Source organism: Microcebus murinus, chromosome 15 (assembly GCF_040939455.1).
Source record: "Microcebus murinus isolate Inina chromosome 15, M.murinus_Inina_mat1.0, whole genome shotgun sequence".
NCBI classification, from domain to species: Eukaryota; Metazoa; Chordata; class Mammalia; order Primates; family Cheirogaleidae; genus Microcebus; species Microcebus murinus.
The window spans coordinates 64,876,953-64,897,647 of record NC_134118.1 but is presented as its reverse complement, the minus strand read 5'-3'; the positions used below and the strand labels follow the sequence as shown (position 1 = coordinate 64,897,647).

The following is a 20,695-nucleotide window of genomic DNA, read 5'->3' as shown; positions in this document are numbered from 1 at the left end:
ATCTTTTTCTCAGTACAGATGTTTTTCTTATGGTTGGTTTTTAGCATTTTGCAAAATTTGTGTTAAATATTTCTAACATTTAAAGTGCTATGTTAACTTTGACCTGTTATATATTTTAAATTTATTTTCTACTTTCAGCTCCACTTTTGATATTCTTGTGACCCAGTGACAAACTTACCTTTCCTTAAATCAATCCACTGTTTTCCATAATTGATTCTGTTTGTTAAAATAATGGGATTGGTTGATTAGAAATAATTTAGTCCTCCCTTAAAACTACTAATTCAAATCAGAATTAAATTGTGTTCTTTCTTTGGTTGTGTTAACCAAAGTAGACCTGATATAAAAGCAAATAGGTTTACTCTACAACTATGGTCAGTGTTACTGATTAATTTTTGTAAACTAAAATTCCCTCAGAAATTCTACCTTTTCTGATTCGGAAACCCTAGAATTTTTAATGGTACTTGTTTATGTTCAAATCAGCAATTGAGCTACTATGGGGCTCTTCTAGGTTATATGACGAAATTATATGAATGATGTTATGCAATAATACATCATTATTTTAACATTTAAGAGGTGAATTATTTTTATTGAGTTATAATTTTAGAGCAGTGCCTAATACTATTTCTTCTTCCCCTTAGTTTTCCCTGAAATATATTGTCAATTAGCTATAAACATGTTTATTTTTCAATGCAATTGAGAAGCCTTTAATGGAATCCTGTGGCAAAGTGAAGAATCCTCTTATATATACAGTACAGTATGTGTCAAAACCATTTACGGTTTTGTTTACGCACATGACAGAACCACAGACCTGCATGGCTCAACTGAAAGTTACAGTTTAAATCATTCTGTTAAGAGTTCTGCTACCACTTGCGTATGCCAGTAATGAAAAATAATCAACATAAGCATCTTTGAAAAGCAATTTTAGATCATTAAAGATGTATGAATTTTGACAAAGCAAGAAGATTTGAGGCTTATTAAGAATATATTAGGTCTCTACATGGAGAGAAGCATTTATGTCTCTTTTCAGGAGGAAAGGTGTAGCCTAATTATAACCTCATGAAAGATACATGGACAGGGGCAGGGGCAGGTACAGCAAAAGACTCAGGCTCAATCCCGACTATTCCTTTTGTGAGAAACAGAGCCTATTCCAGTCGACTCCTGAAAATAAACCAGATCTTAGAACACTCCCCTGTCCTAATGGGCTACATCTGTGATACATCATTGTCTGTCTGGCGTGCAGTCAAGAGCTACTGAATAATCATTTTCTGCAGAACTTATACGTGCCTTTTTCAAATATAATGTAAACATGTTACATTTGCTCAAGGAGTCTCAATTTCTTTCTTCTTTTTTTGCTTATTTACTTTTAAAGTTTTTGATTATTTGTAGATATCATAGTTATAAATTTCCAAAGATCTTTAGTAATAAAGAATTGATTCCATTTCTACTTAGCTATTATAAATTATAATCTCAAAAAGATGAGGGTGGAGTGCATTCTAAATAATCTGTGAAAAGTAGTGTTAGTTTACCTGCATACTTTCCTTGAAAATGCTGAGTATTTCCTGGAATTGTGACTACATTTGATAAAACATGAATACATTGCATTTTTAGAAGATATGAAGTACATCTCTGTCGTGTGATGTGAGTCTTATGTCAGCTGCAGCTACTCGATTTGCATGTAAATTCTGAAAATTTTCTTGTCCCATGTGACACTTCTGAAATGTCTGTCTGTTCTTTTCTCCTTTTTAATTTCCCAAGCTCACTATTTGGATAAGATAGTTAAAGGTACTGTATACTTGCTCTTTGACATATCTACATATATATCTATATATAACCGTGTATCAGATTGCTCTAGGTATGACAGTAGACTGTTTTTCATGCATAGTTTGTAAATTATCAATCAGGCTTACATTATGTGAAATGCCTTGGATTTAAAGTATTGAGACTTAAATGTCTGTGTCTCATTTTTATAATTTTGGGTTATCACAGATTTCATTGCTATGTAAAAGCATTAGTTTTCTTTGGAACCAAAAACTGAAGATAACAGTATATTTGCTGTTTTTTGTTTTTTAGGACTTTTTTTCCTGCTTTAAGATCTTCATTTTTGGCATTTCAGCTAATGAGCTGTAAATTCTAAATTAAAGACTGACAAATACTCTTTTATCACAGAGTAAGAAATTGTCAATCTAAAGAAGATTCTGGTTAACATATGTTGAGAGAAATCTCATTTATCTCATATGGAAACTTCTTTGGCCTTTTGTAAATGCTTCAAAATATATCATAATTTATGTTCTTTTATTTTTTTAAAAAAACTGCAAAATATTGTGCAGTTTCTATAAAAACAACTGATCACCTTGTTCGGCAGAAAACAGCAGATTCTCATGTCTTCAGTTATTGTAGAAATAGGTGCAAAAATTTTTTCAGAAGAGAAAATTCCCTTTCCCTTTCTCCTCAGATTACCTATTTTCTATTCCTTGTTTGTGCTTTTCATTAGAATATGAAAATATTCATGGCAATATCCAGGCTTTCATATAACAACTCTTGTGTGCATGCAGTTAGCTGCTGCACCTCTTTGTCAGTGGGGCAATTAAACCTTTCTTTTTCGTAAAAATAAAACAATATAAACGCATTCATGAGGAAAATTCACCTTTTAAGCATTGAATCATCCATAAATACAGATGGTAATTTTTGGAAAAAAAAAAAAAAGCAGCAGCAAAACTAATCTCTTCCTGACCTGATGGTATCCATAAGGATAATTTCGTTACACTCTTCCACGAGAGACTGTCAAAATATTCTTCTTTCTGTTAACTCTAATCTTAAGAGACAGAATGCCTCTTTGAGATATTTTCTTTTCAAGTTCCACCGTGGAGGAGGGGAAACCGATACATGAATAATTCTTTTAATACAGACTTAAAATAAACAGATTGTTCCCCTAAATTTTATCACCAAAACAAGAGTAGCATTCTAAGAAGCTAACAAATCCCAATTGCTAGAGCAAGTATTTCTATTAACTTATATTTTTACCAAATTATAAATAGTTCTGTCCAAAGAGATCTGATTAATAGTCAGTTATTCTTACAATCTGAGAGCATTTCTGTCCTTGCTTTTGTTGGTGTCATATCACACTCATAAACAAGAACACCAGAATCTTCCTAAGCGTCATCCTCATAAACAGATCATGTTGGCTGCATGCCAGATATCATCAGTAGGAAGTGACAAAAATTGTTTTTTTTAAATGTCATGTTAGACTGAAACAATTATAGATTTTGGGTATATTAAATTATTTTAATTGTTTCCCAAATTTTCCCTTCTTGCCCATAAAAGCAGACAAGATAGGATATAAAGGTAACAGCATAAAAGCCTTAGGGAGATTGTCACAAAATATCACTCTTCGCTATCTGTCTTGAAGCACGTCACTACCGTGTTTTTGTTCAGTCTATCAATGTTTTATTGTGGTCCTTATGGTATTTCATTTTGTCCGTCCTAAGTAATCAAATATGCACAGCTATTACATTTAGTTGGAAATCCTGTCGGTCCTGTCCCATCCGTATGCAGCCTGAATCCTAATGTTTGTTAGAATAGATGCTAAGCTGCTTCACTATTTCCTGGGCTTTGCTTATTCTGTGAAAAGGAATGTACTCTTGGCATAAAGTATAGTCATTGAAACTGGCCTATACTTTGTGCAATTATTTAATGCACTGTAATTTCACATGAATATACGGCAACTCTGAGGCCAGATAAAATTAACGTTCTCTTTTAACATCATTCATATCCTCATACCCACTTTCATGCTTTGAATCTTGAGGGAATTTTTTAAAGCAACAAGGTGCTTTAAGAAGGCATGTCCTGATAAATGACCAGTGATGTTGACAACAGATTACAAATCTAGACTAGGGATTCCGAAATTATTTTGTCCAGATGCGTTTTCACACCATACAGTATACCTTGTTGCTTTGCTAAAGGAAAAAAAAAATTAAGTTAATTTTGTCTGGCCCGCAGCTATTTAGTGGATCGTTGCATATATTTCTGTCCTGCACAGGTAAGTGGTGTCTCAAGGGCCAGGCCAATCAAAGATGCCACTTGGATAAGAATTAGATTCCTTAGATAATGTTGCTGTTTCTATCCATGTGCAATTACAGTATTTGTGCTGTTTATAAAGGCCTGTTCCCACTAAGTGTCCCTTATCTGTTTATTCTAGGTGCAAAAACTTTCAATACTCAAATCACTGGTGTTCTCCTTCTTTGTCTTGACAGAGGGTTGTCCTGGCCTGTGCAACAGCAATGGAAGATGCACGTTGGACCAAAACGGCTGGCACTGCGTTTGCCAGCCGGGGTGGAGAGGCGCGGGCTGTGATGTAGCCATGGAGACCCTCTGCACAGACAGCAAGGACAATGAAGGAGGTAAGAAATGCTGAGCGTGGAAACAAGCATGTGCCAGAGCCCAGGTTTCTAAGTTACCGGGAGTACGTAGTTATCTGTTGCCAAAAAAAAGTCTGATCCCCGTAGATTAGACTGATTGAAAAATGTAGGAGTGCTGATGGAATGATCGTGCCCCCTATTTTTCCTGAAACAAACGCAAGATGGTTATCATTCGGGGAAAAGGCAAGGTAACCAAGCCACTGTATAATGTCCATTGTTTTCCATTCTTTTTCTTAATCCAAGAGGGACTGTTCTCCTCAACTACAGTATTTAGGGCTCTGTGAATTGGGAGCTCCAAAGCAGTACTTTAATAACTAACATTCCAAAAGATGCAAGGCATTTTTTAAGCTCTTCTGTTGAAAGGCATGGATAGAAAAAATTAAACAATCACAGAGAACAGTCCCCTTGAAGTTGTACTCTAGTGTCTGTTTATCCTTAACTTTACACCCTGTTAAAAGTGTTGTGATATTCCACCCAAGTCTAAGCGACTTTGTTAAGAATAATTATTTTCCCCATTGAGCACATCCCTCATGCTGCCCTATTTTAATCTCAGAGTGGAGAGTTGGTGATTACTTTTCAGTGATGGAATAGTTGGCCCTGATAGCTGTTCAGTTTTGACATATATCTAGGACTGTGCTTTTAGGAAGGCTGTAGTTCCTATCTAGGCCTCTGTGGATGAGGGTGTGTTCCCCTACCCCCTCCTCTCCCCCTGCTCTTTGGGGAATGCCCACAGGAATAACATGATACTGGCTAAAGAGTACAGGTTTTGGAGTCAGACAGATCTTTACTCTGTAGTTATTACGTGTCCTTACACGAGATTTTTTAAAAATCTCTTTAAACCTCAATTGCTTCATCTATAAAATAGGAATAAAAGATTTTTGAAAAGGATAAAGTGAAAAAAATGTATGCAGAGTACATAGCATATCTCCAGGCACCTAGTATGCTGTAAGTGGCAGCTATTATTAGCCAATTTCCCCTCCTTTGTTTCCAAAAGTGCTCTTCCTCACTAAATGAATTTCATAGAAGGTTGTCAGAGAAGATTGAACAGCCTTTTCGTTTCTACATATAGAGTAGGCCTAGCTACTGTTCTCTAGGAAACAGTGACCTGAATTAAGTCCTCAACCTCCCTTGCACCCCAAAACACACCACACACACACATACACACCCTCACCCTCATGGGCCCACAGTCATTCTCAAACCAAATGTTATGTGTACCTTCTCTTTCTGTCAAGGAGCTGCAGTTCTCTCCTCTAATTGCTAGCAGCATGTTGACTGTTGTCCCTGTTTTCTTTTAACCTGGACTGTCAAAAAACTGGAACCACAAATTCGGAGCTAAACCCTCCTTTCCTCCTGCTCCTGATAGCTTTCAGGGGTCCTTAGCCCTGGTAGCTTTTCCTGTCTGATAATACCTTGTTGCCCCTGCTCTTCTCAACAATGTGTTTATAGAAATGGCAGCATTAATCCTCTCTGAACCACAGCCCATATGGCAACTCCCCTCCTTAGCGTCCCCCAAAGAACCCCCTACCCATTGTTGCTATTGCCTAGGGAGGAAGGGGAGCTTCCCTTTCTCCTTGATCATATATTTCAGATCTTGTCTCCTAAAAGGAGATTACATTGAGGAGGCTACAGACTCTCAGAGGGAAGCGAACTGCAGGGCCAGGTCTGCAGAGACACTGCAGAGTAATTTAGGGGCTAATCAACTCTTTAGTATTGTTATCAGCTAAGGAGGTTTTTCCTTTTCCTCAAAATTTATCAACTGTGAATTGGCCTCATTCCCCTTTGTTTATTCTTATTAGCATGAAACCGTGCTATCTCTAGACTGCCCTCTCTAAGGGGAAATTCGAGCTGATAGAAGACCTCCTGTGGATTCTCTGCTTATCTCACATAATTTGTATTCCTGTCCCTAACCTAATTTTGTTGATCTTCTAAGAAGGAATCTCAGTGCCAGCCTTCTTATGCCCCGAGATTGTAACCTGGATGCCTTATAACCTGAGCTAGAGGCTTCTTTGAACTTAAACATTCACTATGCCTGTAAAGACAGTATTTTCCACACCAGACCCCAACTGAAGAGGCATAAGCCGGCAATGAAGGATATCATTATATGAGGACAATAGAACAGAACATTTAAAATCGGGACCATACCTGGAATTCTAGGACATATGGTGACTGCAGTGTTATGGATCTGTTGGCTAACTAAGTCCGGTGTCAAAAGGGTTAATTGGCCAGAGAGTAACTAAAAAACTTGATTTAGCACTTCAAGGTAACGAGGAAGGAGGAGAGGGTGAAGACTAGGTTGATTCGGCCCTTGTCAGAAATTAAAACACTTCAGATAAATAACTACTGTAGTCTAGTTTGAGCAACTTTGTAGAACACAATCTTTGTAAAAGAAAATGAAAGAAAGTTGCTTGCCATTCCCAGAACTGAAGAAGATACATCAAAAAAATTTTAGGAAAGACCCCTACATACAGGGAAATATTTAAACATCTTCTTAAGCCAAGCATCTTCAAAATGTACTTTACACAATCGAGTTTGCCATTGTCACTGTCTGATTCTAAAGATTCTCAAAATCTGACTCTTACTAAATAGATGTCACTCTTTGCTTTTCTGTGTCTCTGTCCCCTTTATCTCTCTGAAATGCTTGAGAAAAAGCAGCCTCAAAAGGGAACTCTTCATGAGGACAAGGAGGAGTGGACTACTAATAAAACAGATTGGAGCAGCTTATATTTAGCTGCTCTTTTAACACCTGTGCATTCATAGAGCTGCACCTGCTGTCCAATTGAACCTTGTGTCTTTAAGGTTCATACAAACATCTGTCATCTACACTGGGTAACTGTAGCTTTTAGGAAGTAAGGGTGATCTTTTACCAACAATAAGAGCCCTGACGGAGGTCTTTACTCCATGTAGAATGGACAGGTACCTCCCCCAACTACTTCTCAAATCCAGCCCCAGATACCAACCAGAGGCTGCCAGAGCAGATCATTCGGACCAAGGCAGGCAATGGAATGTCGGAGTTTTAAATCATGCAATGGAAGTCAGAAACAAATGGTCTCTGGATCGAACAATTGTGGATAACGTCTCCAAACAGGGCATGTAGACACTCTGAGAGCATCCGGTTGCGCTTCTGTCCTGGTTGAGAAAGCTTCCAGAGCAAATCATCAGTGGTACCTACCTACACTTGGCTTACAAATATTTCTTCTTCACCTCCAACTTCACCTACAAAGTCAACACCCCTCTAAATGGAGCCATTTTTTGTTCATATTCCCAAACTCACTCTGATCAGGAAATTGCTAAAGTCAGAGAAAAGGAAGGTGGAGAGATGGGAATTGGTCACTATTAAATGTCGTATGGTCTGGAGTGGGGTTTAAGACAGTGACCTTGTACTGCCACATTGTTCAGTCTCTTGAGTACGTCTTTAGTCAGCCATCTGAAATGAGGTCCCGTCTGCCTCCCAGAGTACTCTACCTCAGACTTTCACTTCCCTTCAGCAAGAAAATCCCGTTCTCCAAGGTTCTAGTCAATCATTCTTACCAGGAGAGGCTCTGGTTGCACACAAGAGAAATTCAACTGAAACAATCTTACACTTAAAAAAAAAAAATTTTTTTTTTAGCTTATATAACTGAAAAAAAATTCAGATATAGCTGTACCCAGTTGTTCAAACAATGATACCAGAAACTTAAGTTCCTTCATCTTTTAACTCTGCTTTCTTCTATTCTGTGTTGGAAGTGTTCTCAGGCTGTCTCTTCCCCAAAACGGCTGCCACCAGCTCTGGGTTTATATCCCACCAGCATTTAACAACCCCAGGACAAGATGATGCCTTTTTTGACGATCACTTGAGGCCTGAGCGTCACTCGCCTTAGGAATTAGATCACCTGCTCAGAGGAAAAATGAAGTGCTGTCACCAGAAGAAAGGCATGTGGGTGCTAGGCAGGTGGAAGAAAGATTCTAGTATGGGAATATTAACAGCTGTCCATAGCATTTAGTGTTGGTGTAGCCAGGCAACGCCTCCAACAACTATTTCACACGGTTCATAGACTATTATTACTTTCAGAAGGAATCTTCTCATCTCTATCTTCTCCCTTCCGCCCAAATGACACCCCTTTCACTTGACAAGAAAAAAACAAATGCCAAACCTCTGACATGCTTTCCATGCCCAAGGTTGGCAAGGCAGCTCTCTAATCCTCCCTGTATACTTTTATAAGCATCCTTGCTTTTATCTAGTCTACCCACTAAGAATCTTGTTCAACAAGGGGTTCCTCGACTTTAAATAGCTCCCCAAATGGTGTTCCTATCGTGCAAGCGCCGAAATGCAACTGCTTGCCAGAGAGAAGTCTACCTCTGCAGAAACTTCAGATACTTTTCAACAAGATGATTTCTCCAAAATGCATTATCTCTGGCAGTTGTCACCACTCTCCCATGTCTCTTCTCATCAGGGTGATCTAGGCAGAGTTTCTTTAGACGGCTTGCTTCCCTGTCTGGTCCTCCAGTGGATAGCTCCCCTGGGTCTCTGAGATGAGACTCAAGCCCTATCCTGCAGATTGGATGGTTGAGGGCACAAGAAGTGCAAGAACGGTGGAATGCCAAAATATAACTCCTCTCAGGAATAACACACCTTACTTGCAAGTAAATAGAGTTATTTTTTTCCTTCCAACTTATACTTTGTGGAGGTACATCAGAAAGATGTACCTAAACCAGCCATTTTTTCTCAAATCTTCAGAGGCTGATTATAGTTGGGAAGATCACAATTCAGCTGAGGTTATTCCGAAAATAGAAAGATAGAAATGGTAATAAATAAATAAATATTAAATAAATGAAAGATGTAACAATACAATTTAAACTACAAGAAAAAGTAGGAATGGACTGGGGTAAAAAAAAAAAAAAGAGGAGAAAAAAATGGATGAAATTTTAATATAAAGCATCAGAATGAATATGATGAATGGAAGTGGTCCAAGTTTGGAGGATACCAAATGAAAATAAGGACATGCTTAGAAATTCGTGAAAAAAAATAAGTCTAGCTGGAGGATGAGACCTACTATGTTCTCCAAACACAATTTTTAAAATAAAAATTAAATAAATAGGCCAGGTTTGGTGGCTCACTGTAATCTCAGCATTTTGGAAGGCCAAAGTGGGAGGATTGCTTGAGGCCAGGAGTTCGAGGCCACTCTGGTTGACATTGTGAGATCCCCCAATCTCTACAAAACAGTTCTAAAAATAGTCAGGTGTAGTGGCACATGCCTATAGTGCCAGCTACTTGGAAGGCTGAAGCAGGAGAATCGCTTGAGCCCAGGAGTTTGAGGCTGTAGGGAGCTGTGATTGTGCCACTACATTCCAGCTCGGTGACAGAGTGAGATGCTGTCTCAAATAAATAAATAAACGAACAAACAAATAAATAAATAAGATGGTGGGCATCTTTCTGCCCCTCCCTCAGTGAATTTACATGTTTTTAAACTTAAATGGTACTTAATAAGTACTATTGTAAATTTGATTCTTCCAAAGAATATATCTTAGAGATTTTTTTCATGCCCATCCATATAGCCCTATCTCATTCCTTACAACAGAAACATGAGTGTACTAATTAATTTTACCATGATACATTGGTAATAACTTAGTTTCTAACTTTTTGCTCCTGGTATAGAAACAAATCTGTAGTGAATTTGTGTATGTGTGTGTGTATCTGCATATAAATCTTTTGTGTAAGTGTACAAATATTTCTTTAGGATGAGTTTTTAGAAGTGAGATTGCTAGGTCAAAGAATATTTTAATTTTTAATTTTGGAAGCTACTGCCACATTGCCTTGCAATAGGTTTCACATCATACACGTTATTGGGATGAGTGTGTTTATTTCCCCCACGTTCATAGTTCTTACCTAATTGTTGTACATAAACAAAATTGTTCAACAAAATAAAGAACATGAATTTTGTCTGATGGGTGAAAACAACCCCATTTTTATTGTTTTAATTTGCATTTTCCTAATTACTGATTAGATTAATGATCTTTATATTTGTTTCTTGACCATTTGTATTTCTTTTTTTACTAATTGCTCACTTATTTCTCTTGCTCTTTTTTTTATTGAGTTGCTTAATATTTCCTTTTTAACTCTTAGGAGTTATTTATGTATTATACTGATTAATTCTTTTTTAGGTGTGTTGCAGATATTTTATTGCAGGTTTTCACTTAACTTTTAATTTTAATTTGTGGTGTCTTTTGCCATGCAGAAGTTTCCAATTGATATGAGGTAAATTTTTATGAGGTTTATCTTTTTAGTCATGAATTCTGGGTGTGTGTCTTCCTAAGTAGGGCCTTTGTAAGATTATACATAGTATTATACATAGTATTTCATTATGATTTCTTCCTATACTTTTTATAATTGTATGGATTGCTTAATGCCCGGTTAAGAACATTTTTAAGTGATAACTAGAGTGAAAAAGAAATAGCAAATCAAAAATTAGAACAGTGTCTGAAGATAAGGAAAAGGTGATAAAAGAAAAACAGATCCTCTGATATGCTTCTAAGATATAGTTCTGACAGTTTAGATCAATTTAGGAATGTATTCATTCTTTTGTTCAGCAAATGTGTTATATGCCTGTTTGGTGCCAGGAAGTGTACTAGATGCTGGGGACACAACAGTGACCTTGATTAGCCCTCAGGAAGTTTAATGAAACATTTGACTGAGGTGATTGTGTGAAGATGATAACTCTGGCTAAAGAGTAGAGGAAGTTGGGGTGAGACGGGAGAACAAGCTATTGTAGAGACCATTTTGGAAAAATGAAAAGAAATAGACTAATTCAAGAGAGTTTTTAGATAAAGAAAAGAAGGAACTGGTGATTGATTAGGTGCAGAGAAAAAGGGAGATGGAAAACAGTATGGATATTCCTTAGGAACTAAAAGTAGACCTACCATTTGATCTAGCAATCCCACTACTGGGTACTTACCCAAAGGAAAAGAAGTCATTTTATCAAAAAGACACCTACACTCGAATGTTTATTGTAACACTATTCACAATTGCAAAGATTTGGAATCAACCCAAGTGCCCATCAATTCATGAATAGATTTTTAAAAATGTGGTATATGTATACTATGGATTACTATGCAGCCATGAAGAAGGATGAATTAAGGCCTTTTATAACAATTTGGATGGAATTGGAGACCATTATCCAAAGTGAAGTATCTAAAGAATGGAAAAAGAAACATCACATGTATTCACTATTAATTAGAACTAACTGATGAGCACACATGTGCACAGAGGGAAGTAACACTCATTGGAAATAAAGCAGGGAGAAGGGCAAGGAACAGAGGGGCAAAATACTACCTAGTGGGAACAATGAACATTAACTGGGTGATGAGCTCACTTATAACCCTGACTCACGCATTACAAAAGCGATCAACATAACCAAAACATTTATACTCCCGGAATATTTTGAAATTTAACAAAAGGGAAAAAAAAGAAAAAGGAAGAGAGAAGGGGAATCAAGGATCACGCTTAGGTTTCTACTTTGAGAAACGAGATGGGGGGGTTAGTGGAACCTTCATTCAAATAGGAAACACAGGAGCAGCGTGTTTGGAGGAAAAGATCATATATAGGTGTGATATGATCATATTTAGCCATGTTAAGTTTTACATGTCTGTGCAGTACCCAAGTACTGTATCTTCAAGGCAGTTTGTAGGTTTGTGGTTCAAAAGAATGGTTAGCCTACAGTCACTAGCATTGAAAGGACATGAACACAAAGACTGAAGCCACCGAGAAAGCACTGATAAAGACAAAACAAGAATGTACAGGCCTGGCGAGGTGGCTCACGTCTGTAGTCCTAGCACTCTGGGAGGCCGAGGTGGGCGAATTGCTCAAGGTCAGGAGTTTGAAACCAGCCTGAGCAAGAGAGAGACGCCATCTCTACTATAAATAGAAAGAAATTAATTGGCCAACTAATATATATAGAAAAAAGTAGCCAGGCATGGTGGCACATGCCTGTAGTCCCAGCTACCTGGGAGGCTGAGGCAGAAGGATTGCTCAAGCCCAGGAGTTTGAGGTTGCTGTGAGCTAGGCTGACGCCAGGGCACTCACTCTAGCCTGGACTACAAAGCGAGACTCTGTCTCAAAAAAAAAAAAAAAAAGATCCAACCCAGTAAAGAATAAATGCATTTCATGAGCATTACAGAAGGAGCAATGAAAAGTACACCTGTACACTTTCAAAATTCTGAAGTCCACAAATACAATACTACATCAGAATTTCTGACTCTAATTTAGCACTTGCAGGGAGTGAGGTGGGGGTTAGTTTCAAATACTGTGGGGAAGGGCAGTAGACGTTAATTATCTTTTGAGTAAAAAAGAAAATTCATGACTTTTTATCCACTCAGTAAATCAAGGTTTTGAAAAACAAATAAAAATATCTATTGCTCCTTGAAAGAAGAAAGTTAGAGTTTTGAGAAGCAGAGTAAGAGCAGCATAAAGAGTAACTTAGGAACAGACTTGAAGTCAGAGTTTTAATAATCTGACAAAATGTGTATTGTTTAAATTTGCCAGAAAAAATATCAAGATGACGAAAAGAAAATCAGAAATAGGACAGGGTAGAAACCTTAAAGCAAGACCAGAGGTTGGCAAGTATGGTCTCTGGGCCAAAGCCTGATATTTGTAAATAAAGTTTTATTGGAACACAGTCAACACTCATTCATTTATATATTGCCTAGCTCCTTTAGTACTACAAAGGCAGAATTGAATAGTTGCAATGGATGCTGTAATGCCTACAAAACCCAAAGTATTTACTATTTGGCTCTTTACAAAATTAGTTGGCCAGGTACTGCTAAAGACCAGTGAAAATGCCTAAGGAAACATAAGAGCATGTTTAAAAATATGGACAGAAAAAATAACTAGAGCAATAATATTAAGGATTGAGTAGAGGGAAGCATAAACTATGTTATCTACTTTATATCAGAGCACCACTTATATTCCAAACCCTAACCTGAATAAAGACTCTTAACTGATAATTGAAGTCATTATTCAGAAGGTTTTGAACATTTGATTTCTTGTAGATTTTTTATGATTAATGCTATTAGATATGCCTTCTATGCCAATATAAATGTAAGCCAACCTAATAGTCCTAAAACTGAAATGGAATCTCAATGATTTTGAGAAGCCATTCCACAAAGACAATTTTACTATACTATACATTTGGGCAAGTGGGTAGTCAACTTATTTGTACTAGATAGTCCTACCTGCTAGATAAATACAGACAAAAAAATGAAAAATGTTTTCTCAAGTTATAGGAAGCCAGATTCATAACTATCCGTCACTTGCTTGGGCAAGTTACTGATAAACTCTGCAGAAAAATAACAAACTGTGTCCCTGCATCTTGGCTGGTGAAAATGAGATTCTTTCTCTGATTGATGTTAGCAGAGAGGCTTGTAAAAATGCATTTCCAACTGATTAGTTCAGAAGGTGTCAATCTCATGCAGTTTTATGACCTGCAGACTACATGCCAGATGTACATTTGCTTTTTATAAACTAACAAAGATGAATGACTAAATTTGAGCATTCCTCTTTGGCAACTGTACCATACATTGCCTAAGGGAAGACACTGTGGGAGTACTGTAGGGGGAGGAGAAAAGGAGGAGGAGTACTTAACCCTTAATTTGCCAGATTAATGAAGATAAAATATAATATTTGGAAGTACTTTCCCTATTGAGTTATTTCTACTTTTGTTCAAGAATGAATGTAAGAGGGAAAAACTGTAAGATTATCAAATATTTGTCTTAAATTACTCTCCCAAGCATATGCACCCATCCTAAATCTATCAAGTAAGAACTCTAAAAAACTATATCATAAACACATATTAAAAGAGTCCTCAGGCCGGGCGTGGTGGCTCACGCCTGTAATCCTAGCACTTTGGGAGGCCGAGGCGGGCGGATTGCTCAAGGTCAGGAGTTCGAAACCAGCCTGAGCGAGACCCCGTCTCTACCAAAAATAGAAATAAATTAATTGACCAACTAAAAATATATATACCAAAAATTAGCCGGGCATGGTGGTGCATGCCTGTAGTCCCAGCTACTCGGGAGGCTGAGGCAGTAGGATCGCTGAGCCCCGGAGATTGAGGTTGCTGTGAGCCAGGCTGACGCCACGGCACTCACTCTAGCCTGGGCAACAAAGTGAGACTCTGTCTCAAAAAAAAAAAAAAAAAAAAAAAAAAAAGAGTCCTCATAAAATTTCAACATAGGATCATGAATTGCTACTGAAGGGTTGGGTTTTTCTTAAATTGTTTTTTGAAGCCGGAAATTACATTAAGGCAATAGGTCAATAGTCTACTAATTGAGAAGCCTAAGTTCTTAAAACTTAGACTTCTTTTTTAATAACTTAACCTACACTTCTATTACTTTGAGAGAGATAGAGAAAAAAATACAATATTTTATATTATTGCAATATATCCTCATGAAAAATAAGCCGATAGCATAGTTTCATCTTTCTTCCACTAGAAATATTGAGAAATATTCAGACATTTTGCATCTTTGTGGTCTTTTGGCTAATAAAGTAATATTTTGATAAATTTGTATGAAATTTCAAAGCTCAGATTCACTGATTTTCTTAAAACATGATTTTAGATTTTTGTAAAAGGTATAAGCATGCAGTTTCCTAACAACCCATCATTTTAGAAATACAACAGACATCTAACATGAAAATATAATTATCAAGAAACAATATGTAAAAAGATTGCTTATCATAAATTGTAACCCATACATTGTCATGTGTATAGAAAATGTGGTAACGAAAAACTTAAAATTTAATATAAACAGTCCAACTTCATAAATGTAATTCATGTATTTACTTATTAAGCTTTCCCCTACCCCAAACTGTAGAGAAATAGTGAGGAGGTTTTTATTAATAGTTACTGCCTCTGGATAAGTTAGGTCTCTTTCAGTTCCAAGTGACAGAAAATCCAACCCTAACAGGCTTGAGGAAAAAGGGAATGCTTTAGCTTCTATGACTGAAAGGCCCAGGATGTCAAGCGCAGCTAATGGCAGAAGCCCCAAAGATGTCACTGTGTACAACCTATTAGTTTTTTCTCCAGTGCTTGTCTCTGCTTGTGCTGGGATGGCCCCGGTCCCTGGCAGGTTCTGAAGTGACGTCAAGACGGCTACAGCAACCCCAGCCTCACAGCCTCATAGCTCAGGCCTGTTTGGAGGCTGGCGGAGAATTTCTGTTTAGATAATTCCTGACACTCACTGTGGTACTCTGATAGAAAAAGTCCATAATATAGTTTATGCTTCCCTCCTCACAATCCTTAATTATTACTGCTCCAGTGGGTAGACACGGTAGGTCCCCTACACTTTTCTGAAGCAAACGCGAGGAGGATATGCACGTGCCCTGAGAGGTGGGGAGGGCTGGACGCACAGTGGACATTTTAAAGCTGTTGCCCACAGACGGGGCAACACATGTATCCGCTACATTATTCTGCAGATGGGCGAAGCGATTTAAGGGCGCAGAGCCAAACCTCCACATCTCTCATTTCTTACCTTACCTACGTTGTTGTTTACCTGCTTTCTAGACTGGGCAATTTAATTCATTATTGTCTATTTTCTCTTGTCTCAGTACGCTGTCAGATAATGAAGGGGCAAGCTAATCTTCTATTTATTTATTATTTATTTAATTTTGAGACAGAGTCTGACTTTGTTGCCCAGGCTAGAGTGAGTGCCGGGGCATCAGCCTAGCTCACAGCAACCTCAAACTCCTGGGCTCAAGTAATCCTACTGCCTCAGCTTCCCGAGTAGCTGGGACTACAGGCATGCGCCACCATGCCCAGCTAATTTTTTCTGTATATATTAGTTTTCTGTATATATTCTGTATACAAGTAATTTCTTTCTATTTATAGTAGAGACGAGGTCTCGCTCTTGCTCAGGCTGGTTTTGAACTCCTGACCTCGAGCGATCTGCTCGCCTCAGCTTCCCTGTGCTAGGATTACAGGCGTGAGCCACCACGCCCGGCCTAATATGCTATTAAAAAGAGTGTCCTAAAGCAAATAAATGGCTGGTATAGTTTTTTAAGAATAAAAGTTATTAAAAAACACTTGTGTAAAATAAAACATAGAAGTTGTTAGATATTTTCAGCTGAGCTTGCCATGATAAGGTCACACCAAGATCTGATGCTTAAGCTTGAAGATTGTAAAACTATTTTTTCAGTTCTCCCAAGAGTGACTAATGTCTTCAGAAATGAATATTTATATTAATCTATACTGAGAAATGTAATTACTTAAGCAGATCAAAATTCATGTTTTCAACTATTCAGTAAATAATGACCTTAAAGGATAATGTCATCAAACCATCATAACCTGACACACTCATCCACTAATGGATTGGTGGCATGTTTTAAACAGAATACTCAAATGGGCCGTTGAATATAATTTTCTCTCTTTTTTCTTTGTCTATTTTTTTTCTTTTTTTTTATTTTGGCATATTATGGGGGTACAGATTTTAAGGTTTCAATAAATGCCCTTTCCCCCCCTCCCCCCACCAGTCTGAGTTTCCAGCATGACCATCCCCCAGATGGTGCACATCTCACTCATAAGGTCTTGCTCTGTTGCCCAAGCTGGACTGCAGTGGCCCAATCATATCTCACTGTAACCTCAAACTCCTGGGTTCAAGCAGTCCTCCCACTTCAGCCTCCTCAGTAGCTGGAACATGTGTACGCCACCATGCCTGGCTAATTTTTTAATTTTCTGTAGAGATGGGGTCTCACTATGTTACTCAGGCTGGTCTCAAACTCCTGGCCTCAAGCAATCCTCCTGTTTCAGCTTCCCAAAGTGCTAGAATTATGGGCGTGAGCCACCATGCCTGGCCCTAATCAGTAATTTTCTATTTCTTGCCCAGAATAAACATTATATGATTCTTTTCAACCATCTCTAATCCAAATATTTATTCTCTATGAAAGCAGATGCAAGTATAGTCGTGTGTCGCTTAGCAATGGGCATACATTATGAGAAATGTGTCGTTGGGTGATTGTATCATTGTATAAAATCACAGAGTGCACTTACACAAACCTAGATGGTATAGCCTACTGTAAACCCAGGCTATATGGTACAGCCTGTTGCTCCTAGGCTACAGACCTGTACAGCATGTGACTGTGCTGAATACTGTAGGCAGCTGTAACACAATGGTATTTGTGTATCTAAGCATAGAGAAGGAACAGTAAAAGTACAATCTTATAACCTTATGGGGGCCACCATCGTACGCGTGATCCATCATTATGTGGCGCATGACTGTTCGTATTTCATCTAGTTTCAATAAGTATGCCTCGTAGAAATTACTATCGGGGAGTAGGAGATCACTTGATATAGGATAAAAAAAAACCAAGGAACAAACAAAACTTATTCCACATTATGGCAAGAAAGGATTCTCCTACTGGTTTACATTTCTCTCTACAGATGGACTCATCGACTGTATGGATCCTGATTGCTGCTTACAGAGTTCCTGCCAAAATCAGCCCTACTGTCGTGGATTGCCGGATCCTCAGGATATCATTAGCCAAAGCTTACAATCCCCATCTCAGCAAGCTGCCAAATCCTTCTACGAGCGAATCAGTTTTCTCATAGGATCTGATAGCACCCATGTTATACCTGGAGAAAGCCCTTTCAATAAGAGGTCAATGCATCTTTTCCATATATAGATTTATGGTGATATTATTAACAGTTGCATACACTTTATGTGAAATGCTGATAACTGAATTTGAGGGAAAGTGCTTTTTTGTTTAAATATAGTTTTTCCTCTTTCGGCAAATTCTTCACCAAACTGCGCAATTCAAGCATTTTTGACAAAGTTCACATGCTTTGTCAAATTTCAGTACCTGAGCCATAACAGGACATTCCATTAAGGAGTCAATAAATCTTCATTTAACTAGTTGATTTTGTTAGCACAGTTGGAAATGTTTCAAAAGAAGCAATGGAAAGACCCCAAAAGGCAAAACAGAAGTGCAGTTTTTTTTTAGCTGAGCTCACTAAATAATATAAATTATGAATTAATGTAATGGAACTGCTAACGGCATGGCAGTAAGATTGCATAAGCTGTTTGGTGCTTTACAGAGCAGTAATGACCTGAAAATAAACCAGTAAGTGAAAGCAGGTGTCTTGTGCCTTACTGAGCAAAAGAAGATGATTTACACTAGAACTCCTGGGTCTGCAGTAATTTAACAGCATTAATGCAGTTAGACCCAGCAGTTGATTAAAAGTTGTTGCACAAACGTTCCTTATTGCCCCCTTAAATCTTGTGCTTCTTGGTCCCTGAAGATTTATGGATTGCTTCAGAATTAATTGGAAAGTATACTTTTCTTTATGTAAGCACCAGACGTATGGCTTGTGAAAAAAAAAAAAAGCGGAGTTTATAATTTTAAAAATTCATCTCTAAATTATTGGTCTTGATGGCTCTCCAAAAAACAGATTGCAACAAATTAAAACCCAAAGTAAACACAAGCCACTTAGAGAATGTGAATTACACTGAATTAAAAGGGGCATTATCTTGGGAGTATTTCAGGTCTGGTTTTTGTGAATAACGATTGATTGCATAGGATAGTGTTATTTTTATCCTTAGGTTGGATTATCTATAAATCATGATAATGTTGGCCTAAGAAGATAGATGTTCATTCTAATTCTTCCACTTTTCCCACAGCCTTGCATCTGTCATCAGAGGCCAAGTACTAACTGCTGATGGAACTCCACTTATTGGAGTAAACGTCTCATTTTTCCATTACCCCGAATATGGATATACTATTACCCGCCAGGATGGAATGTGAGTTAGTCCCTTCACACTATCTCTGTTTGAAGGGTTTTAAGAATAAAAACTAGACACTCTTGCATCACCCATCATGTTTTATTGTCCCTTTTTATATGAAAGTGCAATAACTTTCAGACTCCAGAAACCCATGGCAGTACATGTGGCAGAGATTTAAAGTCATATACTCATATACTTCTTTAAAAGTTGATTTCATTTTTAAGGCATGATAATAGTATTGTGCTTTTATAGGAGTATTTTCTTTGTCTTAGAAGAAGATGCATGTTGAAATATTTAAGGGTAATATTTCATAATGTCTACAACTTAAGCTTATATGGTTTCAAAAAAAGAGTTAATAGAAGCAAATTTGGGAAAATGTTACCAAACTGGTGAATGGATAAAGGGTATATGAGAGTTCTTTGTATAATTCTTTTCACATTCCTATAGAATTGAAAATATTTCATATAAAAGTTGGGAGGAAAAGTTGATTTTCTTTATGGAGCATATTAATATAAGGAAGCGTGTGTTGGTAGTTCTGTGCAGTCCAGATAATTCACTAAGTGTATCTCGTGTTTCCTTAGGTTTGACTTGGTGGCAAATGGTGGAGCTTCTCTGACTTTGGTATTTGAACGGTCCCCATTCCTCACTCAGTATCATACGGTGTGGATTCCATGGAATGTCTTTTATGTGATGGATACCCTAGTCATGAAGAAAGAAGAGAATGACATTCCCAGCTGTGATCTGAGTGGATTTGTGAGGCCAAATCCCATCATTGTGTCATCACCTCTGTCCACCTTCTTCAGATCTTCTCCTGAAGACAGTCCCATTATTCCCGAAACACAGGTAAAATATTCTAGCAAGCAGTTCTTTTTACATAAAATATTTTCAGATCATGTTTTGCCAAGGAATCTTCACAAAGGATTATAGAATTCCAATGCTATCTTAATTAATTCCATAGAATGAAATTTAGAATGTGGTGGGTTTGTGCTAGAGTAGGGAGGGAATGTTATAGTAGCCTATCTGATTATTTCTTAAAGATCTATTTAAAATACTTTTTCTTTAGGCTATATCTGTATATATTTATTAGTGGTAGCCAAATAGGAAAATAACCTAAACTCAATCGCTAATAACATCTCTGCTTATTCATTCATTCATTCATTCAATGAAAAAAAATTTTTAGCACCTATATATACCTCATAGCCTGACTGCCATTGTACCAAGTGCTGTTGATACCAAGTTCTGTTGTACAGGGTCATTACTCTCAATGACTTACTGTTTAATTATAAGTAAAACATGTTTTGGGAAAGATTATTTTTAACAGAAAATATTCATTCGTATAACTTTTAAAGAAACAGCCATACATTCACCATTCATTTTATTTACTGAAATATCGGGGGTTGTTTTCTTTCTCATATATTTCCAATTAAAAATACCTTTCAGATTTTAAAGGCAGGACATTAGGCACAGTAATAATGGACTTCATTCATAAATAGCTAATTAAAAAAATCTGTGTTCTTTAAAAGACAACAGCACATAGTAGC

General features: G+C 37.4%; 1 protein-coding gene across 9 annotated transcripts in view; it reads left to right on the top strand.

The window, feature by feature from the left end:
* Positions 1–20,695, top strand: part of TENM3 (teneurin transmembrane protein 3) — a 2,406,934-nt gene that overhangs the window by 2,328,574 nt on the left and 57,665 nt on the right. For 6 of the 9 annotated variants that reach the window (XM_076010703.1, XM_076010704.1, XM_076010701.1 and 3 more), the window contains 5 exons: positions 1,756–1,782; positions 4,251–4,397; positions 17,816–18,032; positions 19,053–19,172; positions 19,736–19,997. In XM_076010703.1, coding sequence (XP_075866818.1) covers positions 1,756–1,782; positions 4,251–4,397; positions 17,816–18,032; positions 19,053–19,172; positions 19,736–19,997 — 773 coding nt within the window. The remainder of the gene's footprint in view (positions 1–1,755; positions 1,783–4,250; positions 4,398–17,815; positions 18,033–19,052; positions 19,173–19,735; positions 19,998–20,695) is intronic. The other 3 variants (XM_076010707.1, XM_076010706.1, XM_076010705.1) reach the window with 1 other exon arrangement.